The 25,863-nt window shown below is 44.6% G+C and overlaps 1 protein-coding gene across 3 annotated transcripts in view; it reads left to right on the top strand.

Moving 5' to 3' along the window:
* OSBPL10 (oxysterol binding protein like 10) overlaps positions 1-25,863 on the top strand; it is a 196,882-nt gene that overhangs the window by 134,200 nt on the left and 36,819 nt on the right. For all 3 annotated transcript variants that reach the window (XM_084902489.1, XM_084902487.1, XM_084902488.1), the window contains 2 exons: positions 8,976-9,186; positions 16,610-16,758. In XM_084902489.1, coding sequence (XP_084758615.1) covers positions 8,976-9,186; positions 16,610-16,758 — 360 coding nt within the window. The remainder of the gene's footprint in view (positions 1-8,975; positions 9,187-16,609; positions 16,759-25,863) is intronic.

The following is a 25,863-nucleotide window of genomic DNA, read 5'->3' as shown; positions in this document are numbered from 1 at the left end:
GTCCCCTCAGCCCATCCTGTGCCCTCTCGCAGTCCTGGACCCCTTGGGGGCTGTCTACCTGATAGCTTAGGCCCGCTCCCTGGGGGATTGGGCCTAAGCTGGCAGTCAGACATCCCTCTGGCAGCCCGGGAGCCCTCAGGGGTGTCAGGGAGCGGGCCTAAGCCACAGCCAGACATCCCTAGCACTGCCAAGGAAGCAGGGAAGGCTCCCACCACTGCTGCTGCACTCCCAGTCATCAGCCCAGCTTGCAGCTGAGCAGAGCTCTCCCTGTGGGAGCACACTGACCTCCAGGGGGCAGCTCCCGCAGTGAGCGTCTGCCCCCTGGTGGTCAGTGCACATCATAGCAACTGGGAAGTCGTTCTGCCCTTAAGGTCAATTTGCTATTACCCTTTTATCATATAGGATTATTGTGTTTCCCCCCCCCCCCCCCTATGAACAACTGTCAACTTAACTTTTGTTTCACCCAATGTGTGCTACCAAGCTGAAGTTAGAATATAGATGTCTAGTGTTTTCTTCAGGAATTCTCCCTGCAAAATAAAAGAATTTCCCAGAGTGCAGAGTAAATATCCAAGAAGCTTAGAGGTTCTTTGCCATAGGCTGTGCGTGTCTGAGGGATTCAAGTGAACAGATGTAAAACAGGCTCAGGAAAAGGGTTGCTTTTCATCCTCGCTGATCTGTGGTTTGTGAGGTCCCACTCTGTAAGGGGAACAAACAGATTGCCAGCCAGTGTTTGCTGGAAGATGGCAGATCAACCAGAAGACGTCGGGAATGGATCAATAGATAGCATTTTAGTCTTTGTTTTCTACATGATGCATGTCTAACAGTTTCTGATTAGCGGACTTCTGAGAGAGACTTAAGCACCTGAGGGAAACTTCCACATTGTCTGCAGGACAGGGCCTCTCACCCGTTAGCCTTTAGTGTTTGTGTATGAATCACGTGTTCTTTTTCTGGAGATTTGACCCAGGAAGGATTTGTGGTCTGACCTGTTCTCATTCAGTTGGGGGTTAATTGTCCCAACAGGTAAGAAGCTTGCTCCCAATATTCCACTTTTTAGGTGGAAGGCCATCTAGGGGAGCAACCAGCCGTGTGTGTGTGTGTGTGTGTGTGTGTGTGTGTGTGTCTGTTTGTGGTGTGTGAATGTGTGTGTGTGTCTGATCTTGCTGTGATCTTGAATCGTCTGTAGAGCAGTATTTTGTGTGCCTCCTGAGAAAAGGGGCCGAGAAGTTTAGATTCAGAACACTGGACTTTAATCCCAACTTCTCTACTTTCATGGACCATGACTTGGGCCCCAAGGTGATATAAAAGGAGAATCAGTAACCAGCTCTGCCTCGTTGGCCAGGGCGGAGCTGGGAGGATAAGAGATGATGATGTGAAAGCACTTGTGTGAACCGTAGAGCTCCCCTTCCCCCAAAATGTGAAGTGGCCTCGCTTCTATTATTCATGTAAATGGCTATTACTGTAAATGGCTTTTATCCCAGAGATAAATGAAGACAGTGAGAAGAGACAGGGAAATGCGGGGAGAGCAAAGGGCTGCTTTGCAGGTTTCTCCTAAGCTGAAATGCTGGGTTAAGTCAGGGGCGGGGCTTGGGCAGGCTTGGCAAAGGTGGACAAACGCCCTTCCCTTATCTGGTGGGTTCTGGGGAAAGAATAACTAGGCAGTTGGATGAGGTCCGGGTAACTATTCCCTCTGGTACTGTGAGGGTGGGGGACTTTGGGGACTGTTTCCCACTGTTCCCTTGTCCCTGGACCTTTTGTGAAAACACCGTGGCTTCTTTGAGATCTTTCTGGATCCTCGTAGTTCTCCCTATGGTCCTTCCCACCCCCACACCCTCTTTTTCAGGACTCTTTCTCTTCCATTGCTGCGGACCCCTGCCCCATCCCCACCCCTGGCCTTCCACATTGTTGCTTCCACCCTAGTGAAGGAAACACTCTCTCTGGTCTCTCTTTCATTTTATTTGCTTATGTTTTCTTTACCAGATATGGAAACTGCTTTTTAAAAAGAGAATATAGTTAACATAGAACACTGTATAAATTTAAGGTGTACAACTTGTTACTGTGATATCCTATATAATAAAGAGCTAATATGCTAATGAGACCAGATGGTGGAACAACCTTCTGGAAAGGCCTTCCGGAATGACCAGGGGCAGGGCCATGAAGCAGCCGGGGCTGTGAAGGCCTACCCTTGCACAAATTTCATGCATCGGGCCTCTAGTATTTATATATTATCATACGATTGCTATTGTAGTAATTCTGTATTTGGCATCCTTATCACATTGCACAATTATCTTTTCTTTTTAGTGGTTGGAAAAATTAGCAAGCTTGATGATTATAGTATAATATTGTTGTCTACAGTCATTATTCTGTGCATTAGGTCTCTAGGGCTTATTTACTAGGTGTTGCTGGATATGGAAACTTCATAACTCTCTTTATCCCACATTATACACGGACATGCCCATTGAATTAAAACAATGAATTACTGGTTTTGTTTTTGTTTTTTTCTATGAAATTGGGTAGGGAAAAAAAGATGATTTTAGAGAGCAATAAGAAAGAGAACAGCTCACACACTGCTAAGGGACTACAAATTGGTACAATTATTTTGATGGTGAGTTGGCAGTATTTATCAAAAGCCTTAAAATTAATGTTAAAGCAATTCCTCTTCTAGGAGTTTATTTTAAGAAAATCATTACACATTTATGACGAGATTTAGCTCCAGCAAAGTTTGTTGAATTGTAATTTGTCACAGAGAAGAAAGTTAGAACTCATCATACTGCCCAGCGGTCGGGAATTGGGCGATAAATTGTGGCACATTTATGTGATGGAGTGATCTGCAGTATTTTACACAGTATTGTCAAAATGTATTCACAGACTAAAATTTATTGATATGGTATATGGAATAAAAGAGGTTACAAGCATGATGTGCAACCATTTTCATAAAAAGTAAGAGTATATTTATATGCATAGAAATGGAAGTATATACACCCCAAGATTTTAACATTTATTTTCTCTGGTTTTGAGTGAATGTGTTATTTTTTTTCCTTCTATTTGATTAATTTTTTCTGTGAGCAATATTACTTTTGCACAAGGGGGGAGGGAGGGGAAGGGATGACAGATATTTTTAATGAAAACAAAGCAGAGGAGCTGCTGTAGAGCCCTGGCCTCTAGCATTGTGCCTGGGAGGCCAACCTGATGTCCAGGTAGAATGCGCCTCTATCTGGGTAGAGCGCCCCCTTTATGTCTGAGTCTTCGTGTGTCTGTCTTCTGAGGCAGGATTGCTTCCAGAATCTGAGAAAGAAGCACACAGATCATGACTGTGGCGAAGCTGTGTGACCTTAGCAAGGGCCTCTGAGCTGAGATTTCCTGCCTGCAAAATAAGGGACAGACCTGGCAGGGTCATCAAATTCATTTGGCTATAAATGCTATTATCTCATACTAGAGGCCTGGGGCATGGATTCATGAACTGGTGGGGTCCCTTGGCCTGTCCTGCACCAATCTAGGACCCCTCAGGGGATGTCGGATAGCAGGTTTTGGCCCAATTCTTGCAGACCTGATTCAGACAGGAGGGAGCCCGATTCTGTGCATTGAGTGTCTGTCCCCTGGTGGTCAGGGCATGTCATAGTGACTAGTCAACCGGTTGTTTGGTCATTTGGTCGTCCGCTTAGGCTTTTATATATACAGATTTTTGAGCATCAGTATAGGTTTGCTTTCTAGGAGTCTATACAAATGGAATAGACTCATCCCCACACCTTCAGAAAGTGTTTTTTGAAGTGTGTGTGTGCATGCACTCATTTGCGCCCACAGTTCTGAATTTTGCCTTTGTCTTTTGCTGTTGACAAATGTTGTTGTTGGTAAGACAAAGGGACTTGACCCTTCACCCCTGTAAGGGAGCACACCACCTCTGTGGGGCATTGGGAGTGTCTCGAAGAGGGGAGGGCAAGGTTAGGATTAGAGAATTTGAAGTTTGCTGTACAATACAGGGATTAGGTAAAGATCAAGATAGAGCAGTTCAGGATTGGTGGAAACAGTGAGGCAAGGAGTTTTATAGGTTACAAACTATGTGATGGTTTCCATTATAGAGTTGATGGGTATTTTAGGAGGATTCTGTAATGAGTATCAAAGTATATCTGGGATATTAAAACAATGCTAATGAGGGTAGTGGAATAGCAAATCTATAGTAATGGAGACAGTAAACTCTGAGTGAGTGTGTGTATATGTGTGTGTGTGTGTGTGTGTGTGTGTGTGTGTTGGTTCTAAAGCTCCTTGAAGCATAGCTTTCACACTTAAATGAGGACTGAGCTAAGTGAAAAAGTACCTAATTTAGCCAAGGACTGATCTCTGCATGCTTCCCCTCACCCCCCACTGGGGATTGATCCTGCAACCCGGGCATATGCCCTTACTGGGAATCAAACCATGATCTCCTGGTTCATATGTCGATGCTCAACCACTGAGCCATGCCGGTTGGACAACTGCCTGGTTCTTTACATAAGGGGAAACTTAAAAGGAGCTCTAGAATTACACCAGGCTAAGGTGAAATGCCAAACCAGGGCCATCTTGAAGCTGGCATCAGATTCTTTAGTCTACTTCCAAGCAAGGTGGATTGAGTTACAGATGGAACCCAGGAATCTGTGAACCCAGGAAGCTCTGCCAACTAAGGCAAGCAGTCCCGGTTACTTTAGGACAAGGAATCTGTGTTCGGAGGTGTTTGATGCTCACCCTTTGATTTTTAATGTGAATGAGGGACTAAGCTGGTGTTCATTGACATCTGGCCTGTCAAGACTGGGCCTTTCAGGCGCCTCTCAAACCTGCTCTGAGGTTTGCAGCTCAGCGCAGTCTGAAGCAATCAAGGCAAATGAAGCTCCTCTCCCCTTCTGCCTCCTTCTGTTCTCTCTGTAGCCAGACCCAAGCTGGTTGAGCTGGATGACATTGGGTTTGCATCTGTGCATCTTGGTTTCAGCTTTACTGAAATCAGGCAATAAAAAAAAAAAAAAAAAAAAAAAAAAAAGCTGCCACCACTGATTTTATTAGCGTTAACTCCTTGGATTTGATTTGCTGGTGCATATGCCGTTGTTTGTGCTAGATAAATGGGCCGTAGAATTTCCCCCTCCCTGTGAAGTTTTCGTTAACGGTGAAGTTCAATTTGATTTAGGAGTAGATGAGTTTACAACCTGAGTTGACATTCCCAGAAGGTGGATCTCTGAAATGTGCACCTGTGTCCCAAGAGGGTGATGTCCCTGTTTGTGGACGCCAAATGCCAGGAAGAAATGAAGCTTAGGCATCCCTCTGTTGGTTTTTCAACACTACCAATGATTAATGTTGCTGTGCTTGGAAGAGGTGTTGGGAGCTCCGATTTGAAATTTATGTAATTAAAGTGACTCAGTGTTTCCAAAGCCTGAGAGCTGCAGGAGAGGCTGCTTGTCAATGGCCGTGCTTTGTTCTTCTCCTGATGGGCCCATGGGAACCTGGATGGGGACAGGGAGCTGTTCGGAGCATTGGCTGTTGCTGTTCTTGTCGCTTACAGCTTTCCAGTGCCGCGTTCATCTTTTCCTATGTGCCCTGAATCAGATGTAGGTATGGAAATAGCTCACACGTGTTCTTCCAAAGGCGGCTGAAGATTCCTCATCGGTGCCTCCCAATCTTGGAAACGATAGCACAGTAATAACTCTGATGCACAGCTCTGAGGCTGGGCATGCGATGTTCCTTTTAGGGCTTTATCTCACATTTTTGGTGCCTGATGAGGCTAAAATAAAGTGAAGATTGGTATTGATTGTGTCATTCAAAACTAAAGTTCTATTTCGCTTCACGTGGAAAAAGGGAGAAAATGGATCTTGAGGAGAAGTCTGCTGTGTGTGAAGCCTTGTGCTAGGCTTGTTTCAGTTTTAGGGCTCAGGTTACCAAGAAAGATTGGAATCAAGTGCCTGGTTCTCTTTTAAAAATATATAAATATAAAGTTTTATTGATTTCAGGGAGGAAGAGAGAGCAACATCAATGATGAAAGAGAATCATTAATCAGCTGCCTCCTACATTCCTCCCCTCACCCCCCAGTGGGGATTGAGCCCGCAACGCGGGCATGTGCCCTGACCGGGAATCGAACCATGACCTCTTTGGTTCATAGGTCGATGGTCAACCACTGAGCCATGCCGGTTGGGCGAGTGCCTGGTTCTTTACATGTCTCTAGCACAGGATAACTCCAGGAGGCACTCTTGGCATTTCGAGCTGGAAAGTTCTTATATGAGACTGTGCCCTGACTTGTGGGGTATTTAGCACTTCTGACCCCTGCCCTCTCGTGCCAGTAGTTCTCAGGCATTATAACTGACAAATGTACCCACTGCTGGTTCAAATGCCCCCTGTAGCACGACATTCCTGATGCTGGCTCTGGCAATAGGCTTTCAATAAATACTGTTTGAACACTTTTCAGAGAGCAGATATCTGGGTTCCATCTCTGGGCATGTGCCTCTGTTGAGGTAGACTAGAAGATTTTGTAAGTCAGTTTTGTGTTTTGATTAGCTGAGATTTACATAATATTTTATGCTTGTGAAATAACATTTATCCTATTCAATATCATTGGAATAAAGTTACTTCTTGTCATTGATTAAAAACATATGTATCCCATAGAGGTGATGGCTTAATTTTACTTACCTATTCCTCTTATGCATTATTTCATCATGCATAATAGTCAAGAACATATGTATTTTATGTTTCCTCATTCCATTTTCTATTTCCTTTCAACACATCATTTTCCTAAGACAAGATTTTATGGTAGGAATTTACAGAAATGCTGATTACAACAAATAGCTTGAACTTCACTTTTCCCTCGCCATTAGCGGCTCTGTATACATATAGCTGGCTGTCAAAGAATACATAAACATTTCATATTTTTTGAAGTGAAATTAAACCAGTCGGTAGTATTTCTTGGCAAACCTAAACTGATAATGGAGGTATTATTCTTTGCTAAGTCTTAGCCATATAATACCAACCGAGCATAATGACTTCTTTGGACTTACTAGTAAAGGTGTCATAAATGCACCTTTGAAAGGTCTCTTGCATTTGAGTGACAGAAGAGTGAGACTGGGGAGTCATGCAAGCATGCATCCATTCATCCAACAGATATTGACTGTACTTGGGATATATTAGTGAAGAGCACAGATATGAGATGTCTGCTTTCTCCCTAGCACAAACGAACATAAGAGAGAAATTACAAGTTGAGTTGGAAGGGCTAAGTGCTGTGGGGGGAAATTAGTTGGTAAAGAGGATAGGCATGCCAAGGGTTAGGCTGGAGGTGCAATTTTAAATTATGTGGTTCCGGAAGTTTTCTTCAGAGGGTGGCTTTAAAGCAAAGAGCTGAAGGAGAAGTGAATGCTTGTGGAGCCCCTGTTATGCCTCCGGTACTGTTTCAGGAGTCCTAATGGCTAGGTGTAACCTCTGTAATCTGCAAAAAATAATATGCCTGCCCAAAGGGTGGATGTCACATGAAAGTGAGAATTCGGCAAACCTGTCTGTGCAATATGTTCAGCATTGATTTTAAAAGAATATCTTTTTTTTATTTTTATTTATTTATTTTTTTTTTATGGCACCTGTTTTGGGAAGTAGGATTGCAGTGGATAATTTTTTTTTTTTTAAAGCAGATAAGTACACAGACTGCTAGAAACCCGCAAGACTTTGTTTTCAAAAGGAAATAGAAAAATAAGGCTGAGCCTGGAATGAGATTTGTGTCCAAGTCCAGTGGTCCAGACAGAATGGTTGCTTCTCCCCAGCCGGTGACATCATGAAGCTGACAGGTATTCTGTGGGGATGACTGTGGCAAAGCAGGAGGTTTGGCTCAGAGTAAGGATTTTTTTTTTTTTTTTTTGTGTGTGTGTGTGTGTGTGTGTGTGTGTGTGGAGAAAGCTTAAAGAACAGCGGAGCGGGGTCAGGAGTTGTCCCTGCTGCTGACGCTGACCAGCCCTGGGTCTTGGGCCAGTCGGTGTAGCTCCTGACTTTTCAGAATGACTGTGAATGTGTAATTTCTGTACATCCTCTTGGTTAGTGAGATAAGTTGTAAGACAGGAGGAGGGAGATAACTGGTAAAGTCCTTTTCTAGTTCTTGAGTTCTTCTCCTTGATTTGTCAGTTTGAAGATACAATTAGACCAGTAGCTCAGGAATTGAAGCTAGGCCAGAAAAGATGGTAATTTGGGGGTGTCTTAGGGCTGGCTCTGGAATCCCTGGGTGTCCCTTCCTTCCTGGCATCTTGCGTGATGTTAAGAAAATCACATCCTACTTGGTATTTTGGGGGCTGGCTTTCCTCCAGTCTCACTCGTACAAATCGCCAGCCCTATATTTCACTTGTTTCTTGAACTCCAAAAAAGACTGCCATGGAGTTAGTAATAAGAGCTGGAGGAAAAGCAAGGTATTGACCTTGTTCTAGGCAAGGCCCAGTTCTTCACTCTCTCGTTTAGCCTTCCATAGTGAAAGAACCTCAAAGATGGTCACAAGGACTTATACCTGTAATGAATTTATTGACTCATGGCCCTAATGGTCCCTTTCAGCTCCAAAGTTCTAAAATGCTTGTGTGATCAGAGCTAAAGATGTGTGCTTTTGGATAGACAGGTTTCACCGGGGCCTATATTGTCAAAGGACTCATGTACTGCCCAGCCGGCGTGGCTCAGTGGTTGAGCGTCAGACTATGAACCAGGAGGTCATGGTTCGATTCCCGGTCAGGGCACATGCCCAGGTTGCAGGCTCAATCACCAGTGTGGGGCATGCAGGAAACAGCTGGTCAATGTTTTTCTCTCATCATAGATGTTTTTGCCTCTCTCTCCCTCTTCCTTCCTCTCTGAAATCAATAATCTATTTTTTTTTTAAAAGGACTCATGTACTAAAGACGATCTGAGCTGACCCTGGCAGCAGTTGTCTGGGTGATGATGGTTTCTCTCTCCACTTTTCTCCGGTCCTGTGGTTGAAGCTCTGACTCTCCCCTCCTTGCTATCTTCCCATTGTGTAGATGATGAACCAGGTGGAAGGCCAGCAGAAGAACCTGGTGCACGCCATCGAGTCTCTGCCTGGTTCCGGCCCCCTCACTGCCTTGGACCAGGATCTTCTGCTCCTGAAAGCTACCTCCGCCGCCACCCTCAGCTGCCTCGGGGAGTGCTTCAACTTGTTGCAGCAGAGTGTGCACCACGTGGGCCAGGCCAGCCACAAGCCAGTGGCCTCAGGTGAGACCTCCCAGCGGGCAGTTCTGTGCTTACAAATGAGTCCTATCGAAGTGTGGGGGTGGGGGCGCCCCCCATTGCCTTCCTCCTTTACACTCATCTCTTATCCACCATTCATCCATCCATCCATCCATCATTTTATCCAACTCAAGGGTTTCTCCATTTATCCTTCCCCCTTTCCCTACCCAGTATGAGTTATACTGCTCTCTTACCAATCAGAACTATAACATCCTATGAAACATCTAACTAACATGTTTACAAGAACTCCTTTTAGACTTGCTGGCATCCTATTCTAAATTTCATCCCATTTGCCATGTGTTTAAAATCCATCAGTCGGCTGCATCTGGTCTGTGTGTCCACCACGTTATACCCAACACTCGCCGGTGATGGACAGGCATATGGCCTCCTGCTCTCTGCTCCGCTCACCTCGCTGCAGTGAGCATCCTCCTGCCTGTCCCCTTACGGACCTGTGTGAGAATTTCTCTGGAATACGTACCAGAAGCGTTTCTAGTTACTTATCTAGAAGTCAGAGATAATAATCCACTTCCTTAAGATGCCTCAGTCCTTATTGGAGGAGGGTTTAATCAATAAGCAGATATAAATATATTGATGAAGATTAAGTTCTGTGATAAAGGGGAAACTAGTTTGAGGTTGGCCATGTTTAACTTATAAAGCATTAGAATGAAGAGACTCACAGAAGCTTCACTGAGCTTTGTTGACTGGGATTAACTTATTAATGAGGAAATGAGGGCACTAAAGCTGTGCTATGATGATGGTCTATATTTCATACTTTTCTCAAGTCTCTTTTGCTCTCTGTTTTACTAAGATCGAAAGGGATGTTGGTTTTCCAGAATAGACAGTGTACGGGTCATTTAGGTTTCTTTCTGTAACACCCACTATCATTTACCGAGGTTTGATTCTACCAGTGTTTGCTATCATTTACTGAGGTTTGATTCTACCAGTGTTTGGCCTTCGCTGCATATTTTCTGAAATCTTCACAAAGTGGATATTATTATGCCCATCCTTTAGATGAGTTGCAATGAAATTACTTGTCCAAGGTCCCCCCCCCCTCCTGCTAAGAGGCGAGAGACGGGCCCACTGGGGCATGGGCACACGTTCAGAGTGAGGCTGGAGGCTTCCCAGTACATTCCCTCTCACACTGGAGCGTGACTTCTAGCCTCTGTAACCCAAGAGGCTCCTTCCAGGGGTCTTTCACTGTCAATGTAAGCTTGAGCCATTTCTTCTTCCTAGACTTAATCCCTTATTTCATTCATCAGGGATGGTTTCTAGCTAATTTCTATCTTTTTTTTTAACCCTGATTTTCATTGGGTATCGTGTGTTTTTAAGGACCTGGAGGGACGAAGCTCAAGGTGGAATTTCAGATGCGCTGGCAGGTTGGAATGGAAACTATTTGAGAGAAGGAGTGATTATGGCACCTATGGTGTTACTCCTGCATATCTTCCCTGCCCCCTCTGCCCAGCCTCCCTTCCTTTCAGCCATTTTTGTTGAGGAACTTGGATGGAGATTGGGGAATACAGGGAGCATGGCATCACAGTGGTTGTTTTGTTTCTTTGTCTTCTTAACACTTTTAATTCAGTTGCATCTAACACAGCCCCTTAAGGTTTAAAGCCTTCTGCACGTGTCTTTTAAATCTGTGCCACGGCCCTGGCCCGTGTGGCTCAGTTGGTTGGAGCATTGTCTCGTACACCAAAAGGTGGCAGGTCTGATTCTTGGTCAGGACACATGTCCAGGTTATGGTTTTAATCCCCGATTGGGCCATGTGATCAATGCTTCTCTCTCTCTTTCTCTGTCTTTCTCTCCCTCTCTCCCTTCCCCTCCCTAAAAAAAAAATCAAAACAATAAAATCAATAAATAAAATTTTAAAATTGGTGCCACATAATAAGGGGGAAAAATGGAATCAACTCCCTGCATCCAAAACATCCTAGTTGCCTGCAGTTAAAACTGAATTCTAGAATCTCAGACTAGTGGAAGGAGAGACTGTGGTAACCCCGGGGGTGTCATCACAAAATACACTTGTTTGGAATCTCAGGGATCTTGGGGTGGATGGAAGCTCTAGCAGCCCGACTCCCACTGTTAAACACACAACAGTTCTATGTAAGACGGGCTAGGCCGGGCTGGGCTGGTGGAAATCAAAATCTCATTAAAGCTCAGCTCTGCCAGGGTTTCCTTTACATTTTCAGCGGGCAGGGAGGCCCAGCTCGCCCCCCGCATACCGAATATCCAAGCGCCTCGTTCTTGCTTCAAGTCTTTCTGCCTTCTGACCCTTGTGCCTCCCCCGCCCCCCCTTCTGTCCCTTCTCCAAATCAAAAATTAATCTGTGGTCTTGTAGTATTTCATCTCCTGGAGCATCTCATTGCATCTTCTGGGAAATGTGTTGCCTCTGGAGTCTTGGTCTGCAAACGCTCATTTCATTTTAAGCACACCGAGGCGCACCTGGACCGAAATCCAAAAATACTTTCGTATTCATCTGCCTCCCACCCATGCGTGTGGGGCTGCTGGGCCTGTCTCCGATGCTGTCTCTAAGATGCAGTGAGCTGAAATGCCTCATTGAACTTGTGTTTGTGGAGAGGCTTGTAATTAAAATGAATAAAGCTGCTTGGCTTTTTGGTCCAGGCTTACGTGACGTGGCTTTCTTCTGCTCCTGGTGATTTCTAAATCTGTTTCAGCAGCTTGATGGAGGCACATGATAACGACCATCTCCCTTCCCAGCTGAGATGCAAGCCTCCGATTCTGTGCAGAAAGGCACACGGGGCTGCATCAGAACTGGAAAAGGCTGGTCTCCTTGGGAGTGTGGTCTTTTTTTTTTTTTTTTAAATTCTTGAGACTGGGGGAGAGAGGGAGAGAGAATGAGAATATTAAAATTTTATAGGAAGAACAGGATTCAATAGGGTGAGGATTAAGGTGAGGCAAGTGAGATAAAGTCCTATACTCTTTGGGGGGACATTAATTTTAATTTTTGTTTATTTAAAAAATATATTTTATTGATTTTTACAGAGAGTTAGAAACATGGATGAGAGAGAAACATCGATCAGCTGCCTCCTGACACCCCCCCCCCCCCTGGGGATGTGCCCACAACCAAGGCACATGCCCTTGACCGGGATCGAACCTGGGACCCTTCAGTCCGCAGGCCGATGCTTTATCCACTGAGCCAAACCAGTCAGGGCTATTTCTTATTTTAAAAATATCATTGACCTGATTGCTGAGTGTCCTGGGGGCTCTTTACATTTTGCGTTTGATGGGCGTGTCTTTTTACGTGAGCCTAGTCCCAGCCCTGCTCAGCTCTGTTTAACTGGGTTCATTGCTCACCACTAGTCCTTTTAGAAGCGACTTCTCCCGCCCTGAGTTCTTAATTTCTGCCGCTTTTCGTTATATATTGGTAGATGTTCTCCAGGAGTGTCCTGCCCACTAGGATGTTGCATGTTTCCCGAGCCTCTTCAGTGCTGCTAAAAAGGCATAAAGTGTAGAGTTTAAGGGTCTGGGCTCTGATCTTAATTCTACCACTTAACTGGCTCTGTGCCGCTGCTGCTTACTTGTCTCTTGGGCATAATAGCAGGCCCTGCCTCATGGGCTGCCTTAGCGTTAGATGAGTTAACACACGGAAATTATATAGCCTTTGGCATCTAGCAAGAGCTCCGGAAACGCAGGCTCTTGTTTAGCATAGGGAAGGCCATTTGGCTGAGGAAGAGCATTATCCTCCAAGCCCTTCACCCCCTCCCCCACCCCCTCCTCAATCTACAGGTTCACTTGCACTTTTCATCTATTCGCCTTCTGGCATTTAGTGTTGTAGCAAAATTCAAGACTAGTTTGATTTTTTTTTTTTCCTCCCCTTTAAGACAAGTCTAATTTTTCTGCCTAAATGATTGAAAATGTTTTCCCTGTTGATTTTTGTTATTTAAAAATGTGGCGACACTTCATGAGCTAGGCATTCGTTAAACTGTTCTGTGTGTCTGCTTTCGCATGAGTTTGAAATTTCAGGCCCAAAAAGCCTAAGGAAGTATTGGCAAGCTCCGGCTGGAAGGCGGCAGACTGTTTCAGCAGCACCCACAGCGCTCTCCGATCCGACGTCTGCCCTTCAGGGTCTATTGGATCTCTGTTGGGCACGTCCCTATGGCCTCCTGTCTGAGTGCTGTCTTTATGCCCTTGGCAACTGCACACCAGTAGAAAGAACAGCCTTATTTGACTTTCTACAGGGTTGAGTCGACTTTTTCCTAGTTTCAGGGTTCCTTTTAGTGACATTAATTTCATATCCTCATAATAATTCCACAGTGCATTCATCTCCTTTTCCACCTCAGCCAGAGAGAGATTTCTTCCCGGAAGCCTTCTGAGGATACTGTTACTCCATACAACCCTTTCCATTCACTCTGGTAGAGTTTTCCTCCTTCATCCTCATATGACACCTGTCTATCCAGACTCCCCAACCAGTGCTCACTTATTAGAGGAGCTGTAATGGTCTGAGAAGGGCTTCTCTCCTGTCCTCACTCGCTGGTTCCTTGATACTCTGAATCCACAGAGGATACAAAAAAACTACATTCCCCAGCATGCATTGCTACCTCCCATCCTCCTGTCCTGGCCTTTGTCTATCCCAGGATGCAGGATATCACCTCCTCTACTTCTTGCTCTGCTGTCTGCTGGTTACTATCTCTGATGATGGTGGGATGAAGGGGAGGGAGGGACAAAACTGGGGGGGGGGGGGGGGGTAATGGAGGGAACATTCTCCTGTCTGCCTAGACAAGCAGATCCCATTCTTTCCCCGGTGCTTTTTTAGCTTTCCTAATTAATCTAGAGGACATGCACTATTTGTGTAATAAAATAAAACTTTAAAAAGGTGGTACCTCTGTATTGATGATCTGAATGCAACTTTAGGACTCTGGGCAGGAGTTAGTCAGCAGGACCGCTAAGAAGCATCTTGCCACCTTTCTTATGGCAAATTCTGCTGTCTTGCACCCGAGTCTGGTCTTAGATCGTTCTGCAGCAGTTGATTTTAGTGTTGTTGTGAGTTCTCACCTATTTTAAATGACATCAAGGACTGCTATATGGATGCCTTTTGCCTTTATAAATTGTGGTAAAACACCACATATAAAAAAATTTACTATCTTAAACCATTTTTAAGTACCTGGCTCAGTAGTGTTTAAAACATTCACGTATAGTTGTATGAGCAATTGTCAAAACTTTCCATCTATACCCATTAAATTATGACTTTCCATCCCCCCTCATTCCCAGCCCCTTGCAACCACCATTCCACTTTGTCTTTATTATTGCCATTTCTTATTTATTTTTAATTTTGAGGAGGTTGTAAAACACACTTTTTAAAAAAATGTATTATCTCTGAAAATCTTAATATTCATTCATTCACTCGGCACATACAGGGTATTCCAAAAAAATGTATGCACACTTTAACAGCTGATAGCTCCATTTTGAAAATGAAATGTATTTTAATAAACCTTGCCTTTATAATTATGCAAACTGTGTGTACACATTTGGGAGAGGGGGATGCCCTGTATTTATTAAGTGCATACCCTTTGCTAGATCATGTTGTAGGTTCTCGGAACTCACCCCTAATGCCTTCGCAGGCCAGACCAAACGATTTCCAGGGCCTTCTACCCCTACTCTAGGGCCACAGCCATATCCAGGGGCGATACATCCCGCCTTCAAGTAACTGACCTTCTAGAGAACAACGCTGGTTAAATAAAAGAGCAGGGCCAGTCCAGATGGCGCTCAGTGCTGTGAAGACAGTAAACGGATGTGACAGGGAGTGGCTCTCCGTGCTGATTTGGCCAGAAAGGGGACGGGGGCTTTGCTGAGCAGGTGACATTTAGGCAACCCCCGGATTTCTGCGGGGCACCGCTCTCCCCCCACATCGGCCTGCAGGGGAGGCACTCCGAGCAGGAGCAGCAGCACACACAAAGGCTCTCGACTGGAATGAACTGGGCTCACCGAGGAGTGGAAGAATTATCAGCATGGCTTGAGGATAGAGAGCCATGCAGAGGGAATGAAATGAGGCCGGCGGTCTCGCAAGGCAGGCGGTTTAGATTGCGTTTCATTTGCAGTGCGAAGCCACTTGACGCTTTTAAGCAGCAGAATTATATGGTACAACGCTTGACGTAAAGGAAAGATTTCTGCATAAAAATATGTTGGTTTGGATATTGAACACATTCAGATATAAGCATAAGCACGTGGACAGCCCCTGCAATGGCCTCTGTTACTGTGTTTTCATCAGCCAGACCCCCTCCTGGTGTTCAAGTTTGGGATACTTATAGATTTTTCTTTGAGTCACTCGAGTGAAAAGGCTGAGGCATCTGACTGCTTTAAGGATAGAACCTCTACGATGCTGAAAGGTTGACCGTCCACATGAGGTGGTCTCTGCTCCAGCCAACTGTTTCTTCCTCACTTACCCCTCCATTTACACTGAAAACAGAAGGTGGGTCAGCTGAGTTTGAGACCTACTCTCATTCTAATGGCAGAATTGCTATTAAAGAGGTAAAAAAAAAAAACAACAAAAAAACAAAAAACAAAACCACCTCTGGTTATTCCTGTCCTCAATTGTAAGCATGTGCAAATATTCTGTAATAACATGTGACACTTAAAAAGACATTCCAGTTAAAAAGCCTGTTTTGTCAAGGATGGGGAGAGGATTCAGAAATGCTCTCTGTTTACCAGGTTGGTGCTTATAAAGTGTTTCTTGACAGAATGGAACGAGTACATCTAAGCTGTGGCCATCATATCAAGTGACATTCACACCACATTTTGAGCAGCCCAATTTTGATAAAATTAGATTTTTTATTTTTTATTGTGAACATTAAATTTTTATTTATTTATTTATTTATTTATTTATTGTTAAAAAAAAGAAGAGAAACGCCTTAACACCTTTAAGAAAATGACTTCTGCCTTGGCTGGGTGTTCAGTTGGTTGGAGCATCATCCTGTGCACGAAGAGGTGGTGGGTTCAATTCCCAGACAGGGCACATACTTACGTTGTAGCTTTGATCCTGGGTTGGGACACAAATGGGAGGCAAATGATCGACGTTTCTCTCTCTCATTGATGTTTCTCTCTTCCCCATTCCTTTCCTCTCTCTCTAAAATCAATAAACATATCCTTGGGCATGGTTTAAAAAAAGAAAAAGAAAACATAGCTTTGGTAAAATGTCAGTTTGTGTTCAGGGCTGGGGAGAGAGACAGCCTGTGGTGATTCTGAGGCTGCCATTACTTAGAAGCGAGCTTATAAACAGACCATCTGAATCCACGCCTGGTACTCGCTCAAAACAAGCTTCCCCTTAAATTCTCCGCGGTCCATTCAGGAGTGGGCCCATTTCAAGTCACTCCCTGTGTACAGCTAGGTGGAACTATTTCTTGAGCTGTGAATGTGCAATTTGGAAAATACTTGGCATCAATCTAGGTCTTTATTTCAGAAAACATCCTGGGATGGCCCGGGCCCAAGTCACATTCCACAGAGCAGCTGAAAAATGGGACATTTGGCTCTTTGCCATCCGCCAGTGCCAACATAACCTGGGCAATCTTACCCAACACTGCTGAAGATGAACAAGCCTTACAGTCAGAGGTAAGCGAGCAGTCCTCTCTCGGCACTCCGTGGCCTGTGTTACCGCTTGTTCGGAAATAGAATAATTATATTTGTAACTTGCTCATCGCTTCGTTGTAAGGGGAGACAAAGTATAGAGCGAAAGGCTGCCTGCCCAGAGAGACAAAAACCAGCCCTGCGATTGCACGCCTGGCACTTCCGTCCTCGTGCCTGGCAGCTGCCGCGGGTGAATTGTGAGCCTTCCAATGAGGCACCTCCCCTTTTCATTGAAACGGGAGTCATTTTAGCTTCCAGTTAAAACGCTCACATGGCTATTAAAGTGATGCCTGATGACATGACGGGAGCAGTTACAATATATTCTGTCACTCCCCCCGGACAATGGCTTCTTTGTGTGGTTCGTGCTGAAGATCCCGCCTCACATGCCTGACTCCCGCATGCTACAGACCAGGCCGGGGTCCACGGGGCAGCGGCCGAGCCTCCTTCCCGGCGTGGCACTGCAGCCCAGGTCCAGGCTGCGGGAGACCCCTGTCCTGCCTGGTCAGGAGGAGCAGGCCCTGCAGATCTGAACAAACAGCCAGGCTCTGACTGGCATCGTGGACCCCCGTCATCCGCCCCCACGACTCTCCTGACTCCCGGTGCCTCTCGGTGGCAGCTGGAAGCCAGGAGCCGTGGTTCCTTTTGTCACTTTCACTTTGGATCAGAGGAGAATTTTGCTTTCTTCTTTTTCTCTTTGGATGCTCATGTCCTGTTGACATGATCCCATGACCTGGGCCGAGACCCGCTTTCACCATGTGTTAGAGGCTATTCTTCATTTTAACTGAAATCGCTTTAGTCTGAAAGTTCCAGAACACTCACTGTTGTGTAAGGTTGAAAGGCCCAAGGCAGCTTCTTCAATCAAATGGTCTTGGTGATCAATTGAAATGGCTCTCCATGCTTCACACGATTGCATTCCGACAACGTCCTGGTAGCTTAGCTCTCGTGGAGGCGGGATCAACCTGCCTACAGATATTTCATCGCTGTCGATATGGTGCCTTTGCAGGGTAAGAAATGGAGGGGGATTATGGGATATTGAAAGGCATTGGCCTCTACTTGGATAATGAGTTTCAGGTTGAAAGCACTTCCACTGATGTGTAGGCAAACCGGAAGGTAAGTTGGCAGCTGGGTGAATTTGAGGAGCCCGCCGTGGTAATGCTCTTTGGAGATACTTGGGTGGGTTGGCCTTTGAGGATGGGGTGCTTTGCTGCTAATGAGTTGAAAAAATACAATTCCCTTTATTTTCTTGGAAAAGAATCTTTGGGGATTCACATCATACATAAACATATGTAATCTCTTGCTCTAGATAGAAATTGATAGAGTAGAGAAGTAAATTACTAGACCTTAAGTAATAATTTTTATGTATTTATTTTTTGATTGTTAAGAGGGGAAAGGAGAGGGAAAGAGAGATAGAAACGCCAATGACGAGAAAGAATCATTGATTGGCTGCAGGAGCCCGCAACCCGGGCATGTGTCCTGACCGGAAATCAAACTGTGATCTCCCGGATCATAGCTCGATGCGCAACCATTGAGCCACGCGGGCCGGACAAGCAATACTTCTTTAGATCCTCCCTTTCAGCAGCATTCTCAGGCAAAACCTACTAAGCTTACTTATTCCGACTGGGGAGTCTTCTTCTTTTGTAACTCCTCCTTAGTGTTTCTTTTCCCTAATGGTTCTTCCTCTGACCCTGAAGTTTGAAAGGCCAGGTCTATTCTTTTTACATAAAATTGCGGCCCACCCATCGGTACCTTTGGCAAGAGATAGTATATAATTGTCCACGAGAGGTAACGAGCTCCCAACTTCAATTAAAAAAAAAAAAATACCCTGAACAAGAACTAGGGAGAGCATTTTCCCCTTAAGTTAGGACCAAGTATTAATTTCTCGTTGTCATTTTTGCCCTTCTATTGTGAAAGCAAAACAAGGTATTGTTTGTTAGGATGTGATGGGGTGTAATGGGGTTTTGATGGTTTTCCGAGGAGGGAGAATTAGAGTTCTTTTTCAGACTCCCCTCATTTTTTCCAGTGACAGTTCTGGAAGATGATTCTCACAATCCAAACAGCTAGTGCTGCCTGGACGATATTTTTATTTTAGGAGATTGTGCTTTGTTACATTTTTTTTTTTTAAGAGTTAAAGAAGCTAGCAATATCCACCCAATAGTTTTCCTGTCAGAAAAAGAAAAATATTTCCATTGCCTCCCTTTTGTGCAATTTGGAGAAATAACCCAAGAAGGAAGTGAAATTCTTAAAGGCTGAAACTTCTTTGTGAGATGGTTCCTTAACCCTTTTGGCATTGAGAATATAGTTTCTAGATGAGTGATCACTAGAAAACTAAGATTGTGGTTATTATGGTACTTTAGCTAATTAATCTTTTTGTTGTTTATTGTTTTGGTCACGGCAGATGATTAGAAATAATAATTAGAGATTAAAGATACCTCCCAGGGGTGTGTGTGTGTGTGTGTGTGTGTGTGTGTGTGTGTGTGTGTATGTGTACCACTATGTGTGTGTAACACCACCAAGCAATAAAATAAATCCAATTCTCATTGGACACAGACTGGGTGTCCTCTCTGGAGACAGTGTCAGATCCCACAAAGTGTAAGGGCTCAGTCCTACAAGACTGCCCCCCCCCCCCACACACACACATTCAGATACCAGTCATAACTTCAGTGTCACCTGTGCTTCTGACTAGCCAACTATAGATCAGAGGTTCCCATGACCCCTTCCTCCGGTTTGATTAATTTGCTGGATTGGCTCACAGAAGTCAGAGAAGCATTTACCAATTTATTAAGAAAGGATTCCCCTAGCCGGTTTGGCTCAGTGGATTGAGCATCAGCCTGTGGACTGAAGAGTCATGGGTTCGATTCCAATCAAGGGCACATGCCTGGGTTGTGGGCTTGATCCCTCGTAGGGGGTATTCAGGAGGCAGCCAATCAATGATTCTCTCTCATCATTGATGTTTCTAGCTCTTCCTTTCCCTTACTCTCTGAAATCAATAAAGATATTTTTTAGAAGGATATAATTCAGGAAAAGATGGAAGAGATGCATAGGTCATGGTGTGGGGCAAGGGAGTGGGGCACCACTCACCAAGGATTCCATGTGTTCACCAACCCAGAAGCTCTGAGCCCTGTTCTTTGGGAGGGGAGTTGGAGACTTCCTTACAGAGGAAGGGTTGATTAAATTATTGGCCTTTAGTGGCTGAACTCAGTCTCCAGCCTTCCTCCCTTCTCTGGAGGTCAGCCATTTTCATCCTTCGGTCACCTAGCGGCTTTCCAAAAGTTACCTCAATAACATACCAAAAGATACCTTTATCTCTCTCATCTTTTAGGAAATTCCATTGGTTTTTGGAGCTCTCTGCCAGGAGAGCAAACAAAGACCAAATATTTATATTTAAATTATAAATCAGTGTCATACTCCCTGGGTCTGGCTTATCATAAAATAACTTACAGGTATCTGGAAAATTAATGCATTTTCAAGATTAGTCTGTTTTTAATTCCCAGCAGAATAAAACTCAAAAGACCAGTGTGTATTTAATGCATGAATTAGAACTGTGGTTGGCTATATTATCAAATGCAGTGATCTTAACATTTCATTCTGCTGGGGCTAGAGCTAACTCAATGTAAAAATGAAATATTCTTCCATAATGAAATGAGTCAGGATCTTAGTAGAAAGTTTTTCAACTCTTTCAATACCGTTTGAAAATTTTAGACAGAAAAAAAGGTTTTAGTTTGCTTTCTTTGTTGAAGAATGCCTTGTTTCAGGACAGGAAGGGCTGTGATTGGGGAGATACTGAGGATGGGGTCTCTTCTAGTATTGGAACCTCATTCCACCCTCCTCATTGGAAACCTAACACCTCCAGGTCTCAAACTTGCTTACGGCTAGGTTACTAAATGCATGACAGGTTTCATAAGTGCATCTGTGTGAGGTTAGGAAGACTGTGGTGAAGACCCACCCAGTTCTCCTGCTAGTGCCACTGGCAGGCAGTCATGGAGATGTGAGTGTTTAGAGGTTGTGGCAGTGGCCAGACTCACTGTTCTAGGATTCTGGTCCCACCTGCATTGTCAGAGGAAGCTGCTGTGGTGGCAGCTGCTTCCTGACATTTGGCTCATGGCTCCTACAAAGATGTGTCCTTGAATCAAAGAGTCTAAGGGGGACTTCTCCTCCTCCAGATCTCTCAGTGACTCCATAAGCACCTAACTAATGAGTTTGCCGACCACTGATCTAGGAGATAGGGTCTTTAAGTGGCAATCAAGGTTAAATGAGGTCTTAAGAATGGAGCCCTAATCTGATAGAACTATCCTATATAATAGAAGGGTAATGTGCAAATTGACTAAATGGCGGAACTACTGGTTGCTATGACATGCACTGACCACCATGGGGCAGACTTTCAATGCAGTAGCACACAATGTCAGTGTGCTCCCACAGGGGGAGTGCTGCTCAACCAGAAGTCAGGCTGATGGCTGGTGAGCCAGCTGTGGTGGCAGGAGCCTCTCCTGGCTTTGTGGCAGTGCTAAGGATATCTGACTGATGGCTTAGGCCCACTCCCCTCTAATAGCCTTATAAGAGAAAGAGAGTCCCTCCTCTCTCTGCTCTGGGTTTAAACAATCTAGTCTCTGGTATTTTGTTATGGCAGCCGGAGCTGACTAAAGCACTCAGCTTATTAACTCCATGTATATTTCACAATAGTTAAACAGCAGGTTCTCAAAATAAGGTCAGCGTGTTTAATGCTGTTTTGTTAGAACATTGATGAGATGCTGTAGGAATTTCAGTCTTGTTTATAACAATTAGCCTGTGGTACAATTGGCTTTGTTTCTGTTAACGTCATAGAACCTATCAAGGATGTTAAGAGAGGACTTACTGTAATTCGGTTGTATGTCTTGACATTGGAAGCCAGAGAAATGGCTTTCAGCCAAGGGATAATTCCAGGTTAGTGTGCCAAGACCATGTACGGGTTGGTGGTATGTGATGTAGGCCTGCCTGAAGCCTGTAGCACTAGATGACCACCTGTGAGATGACATGGAATTGGAAGACATGTTTCTATGGTACTCTAGTGGGCTGTAACTGCTGTGCCTTCCATGACTAGAGCTCCTTTCTGTCTTGCAAAAACACTTTTCTGCCCTCCTTTCTTTTGTTAAATCAACAACAAACATAACCATTTCACACAAACATAAGCCTGTGTACATTTTTCTTTTTTAAAGTATATTTTTACTAGAGGCCCGGGGCATGAAATTTGTGCACTTGGCAGGGGGGAGGGCATCTTTCAGCCTGGCCAACACCCTCTCACAGTCCAGGAGCACTTAGGGGATGTCTTACTGACAGCTTAGGCCCGCTTCCCTCAGTCAGGCCTCCTTAGTGCTGCAGTGAAGGCAGGAGAGGCTCTCGCCACTCGCCAGTTGTAAGGCCGGCTTCTGGCTGAGTGGCGCTCCCCTTGTGGGAGCACACTGAGCACCAGGGGGCAGCTCCTGTGTTGAATGTCTGCCCCTGGTGGTCAGCAACCAGTCGTCCTGCCATTTGGTTAATTTTCATATTACCCTTTTATTATATGGGATTGATTTCAGAGAGGAAGGAAAAGGGAGAGAGGGAGAGAGAGAGAGAGAGAGAGAGAGAGAGAGAGAGAGAGAGAGAGAGAGAGGGAGGAACATCAACAATGAGAGAGAATCATTGATTGGCTGCCCCCTGCACACACCACACTGGGGACCGAGCCCACAACCCAGGCATGTGCCCTTGACTGAAATCGAACCAGGGACCCTTCAGTTCACAGGCCAGCACTCTGTCTACTGAGCCAAACCAGCTAAGGCCCTGAGTGCATTTTTTAAGGGTTTCTTGAACTTAGTTTTTGCCAGCACTTGTGAGTAAAAGGTGTGATAGTGTAATTTCCTATGCTGTTTGGGGGATTCATTTCATTTTTTTTTTTTTTTTCTCTATCCCCTTTCCCTTTGTCTTCTTATTTTTTCCTTTACCTGGGTGATAATAAGGTTTTATTTTCTTGGCTGGGTGTTGCCTTTATGAGAGAAGTGGAATATAGTGGAAGGTTCTAAATCATATTTTCACAGGGGCCAGTAGGGTATCTCGGGGTTCTTAATGGATTTCAACACTGAAATAAGCAAGACTTTGGGGGTAGCCTTAGGAGGGGTCACCAGTTGCTGGCCACCTCTCCCCTCCCCCCAGGCCAGTGTGGCTTTGTGACATAGACACTCTCCAGAGTGTTAGGGAGGGAGGCACCTCAGAGTTGCCATTTGTGAGCTGGAGCCATATGAAAAAAATCAGCACCAAGTGCTATAATCTCTTCTCTCCTGCAGCCGTCCCCAAAGGATTAAGCGCTTTGAAACTGGTGAATGAAAAGGGCTTGACACTGCAGTGTTTAGTATGGGTTGGCCCTCCTCCTCCTCCTCTTCTCTTTGCCTTCCTCTCATTCCTGTTACCGCCAAGGGAGGAAGTGAGATCTGAACCCGAGGTGAAGCGTCCAAGAGATGGTAGCGATGTGGTATGATACTTTTTAGTATTCTGTTGTTTTGGGTGCTAATTCTCATCCCATAAATCTGTCCTCAGATTTTACAACCCCCTTCCGTGTCCCCGCCTTGCCTGCCTAGTCCCATGAAATTCCCACAGTATAAATGAGCCTTTCACCATCTGCCTGGCTTATATTTTTATTTGCTCATGATGAATAACCATTCTCAAGGTGATTTATATGCTGCCTTGGATGACGTTCACTTTCCCAAGATGGAAAGTCGGCGCTCGGAGATTTATGGTCTTGGGGGAAAGAATGTTGCTGAAGAAAACAGGAAAATCTTTCTCGCATACACAGTACTCTGGGCCCTGGCTGAATTAATTAATCAATGAGTTTCCTGTATCCCTTTTGCAATTTGAATTGAGTTGTAGATGGATTAGGTGCTGTGCAGGGCAGGGGCTTACCGCGTACTAAATCATAATTGTAGATTTAAAAATTTTTTTGGTCACACCATGATAGGTGTGAGCAACTAGACAGCATATTAGACTGTGTGTGTGGGAATGAAGCAGAGCCAGGGGACGGCAGAGAGCTGCAGACTTGTCCGTGTCCTGTTAGTGATTTTCAGGCCCTCTGCCCATGACACTCAGACAGCCACTTCTCTAACACTTGAGCAGACGTGGCCAGCAGCTATGTGGCTGTCCGTCCTGTCCTGCCACACCCCTGGACCATAGCTGTCCTTGTCCCTGCAGATAGATTTAGGGCAACAAGGGCCAAGTGAAGTGGTTGGGCTCTGTGAGGTGGCAGGTGTGGTCAGGTGTCATGTGATACCCTGTCACCACCATCTTTTTCTCTGTCTTTTATTGTTCACAGCCAGCTAAGTGGACACTGGATTTTCTTTATGTTGCATGTGGCTCTCTCTATGGGGTACTCTGATAATATCAGCAAATGGCCTCATCATGAATTAGTGTAAGGAGAGTGGTGGAAATACAGTCCCCTGGAGGAAAGAGAAACCATAACCTTTTGGAACTGAAATGAAACATCATTGAGAATTGGTGTATCAACCCTTAAAACCATAGAAGTGGTCTTCAGATTACCCCAAATCTTTATTTACATTGGACTCGATTCCATCAGAATTTCTTTCCTTTAAAAAGGAATAAGAACTGTGTGTAATTATTTTTGTAATTATTTTAAAGTTAATATTACAAGAATATCAGATCTCAACTCCTTACAGTGAATGGGTAGTACTTAACCCGCATGAGGAGTTTCGAAGAGCTTTGTGTGTTACTCTGGAAATGGACCTACACCATGAATGACATTATTTGGAAAATGTGTTTCATATTTCAAATATCTTCCTTTCAGTGGCTCCTGTACTAAAATGCAGAGCCTGGCTTCAAAGAGAAATATATCCGGTAATTCAGGGAGAGAATGCCTCCTTTGGGGATTGTGAGGGTTTCGCATAGTAGACTGATGCCAGTTTTATATATCGAGGAAAGAAATGGAAGCAAGAGAAAAGGAATACGCTTATGTTTACATGCCTTTTAAAAATTCCATTATGATGACATTATAGAGCGAAAAACTTTATTTAGAATGGGGTTTTCTATATTCATGCCCATGATGACTAAATATCTGCCTGTTTTTTTTTTTTAAATATATTTTTTATTGATTTCAGAGAGGAAAGAAGAGGGAGAGAGAGATAGAAACATCAATGATTGGCTGCCTCTTACACAACCCCACTGGGGATCGAGCCCACAACCCGGGCATGTGCCCGTGACCAGAATCGAACCTGAGACCCTTCAGTCCGCAGGCCAATGCTCTATCCACTGAGCCAAACTGGGAAGGGCTTCCCACCTGGTTTAGATATTGCTCTGTGGGATCAGCGGTTCTTAACCAGGTGAGTGGAGCTCCTGTGCCCAGCAGTGAGGGACAGATGTTACCACGGTCACTTCCTGAGCCTTACCAGAAAGCCTTTCCAAACATCAGCGTGCCCACCTCACAAAAGGCTTTTTGTTTATATCGTTTCACAGCACAGGTTCCTTGAAGGAAACTGTCGGTAGAACATAAAATACAAAATAAAAAAGTCGGTGAGAGGTCTTGTTTTAGATCATCTGGCTGTTGAGATGAATAATGATGTTTTTCAAAGCCGCAGGGTGTTTGGGAGAGGAACAATGAAGAGCGCACCTCTCAGATCATGGGATGGAGCTAGCCTTCTCTTATCTGGAGCCCTTTGGTGTAGAGCAGAGGCCAGTTTAACTTGTCCCTCGATAGGGAGGGGATTAGCATGATGTCTCTGTTAGTTCTGGAGGCTAACAGAGCACTTGAACCCAAGCTCTTTCACTTGGTGTGAGAGTATGGACACGTGCGTTAACGGAGGTAATGCTCATAGTAACTTCCTGTTGGAAATGTTATGAGAATTAGATGAGATCATATATTTTTAGTGTTCAGCTCAGTATCTGGCACATAGGAAGAAGTACTCAATAGTAAAATCAGTTTTTATTCAAATTTGCTTTGACCTACCTCTCCTGTTCCTGTTGGTAGGGTTGGAGTATATTGAAAAATCCTGAAGATCATTTGCCTTTATGCCATGGGTATAAACAATGACAGGTATATTTTTTTGGTATGTTGGGGCATGATTTACAAAGGACTTTCATTAA

The sequence above is a fragment of the Pipistrellus hanaki genome (assembly GCF_964339955.1).
Source record: "Pipistrellus hanaki genome assembly, chromosome: 13".
Taxonomy (NCBI): Eukaryota; Metazoa; Chordata; class Mammalia; order Chiroptera; family Vespertilionidae; genus Pipistrellus; species Pipistrellus hanaki.
This window is presented reverse-complemented; position numbering and strand designations above follow the sequence as displayed.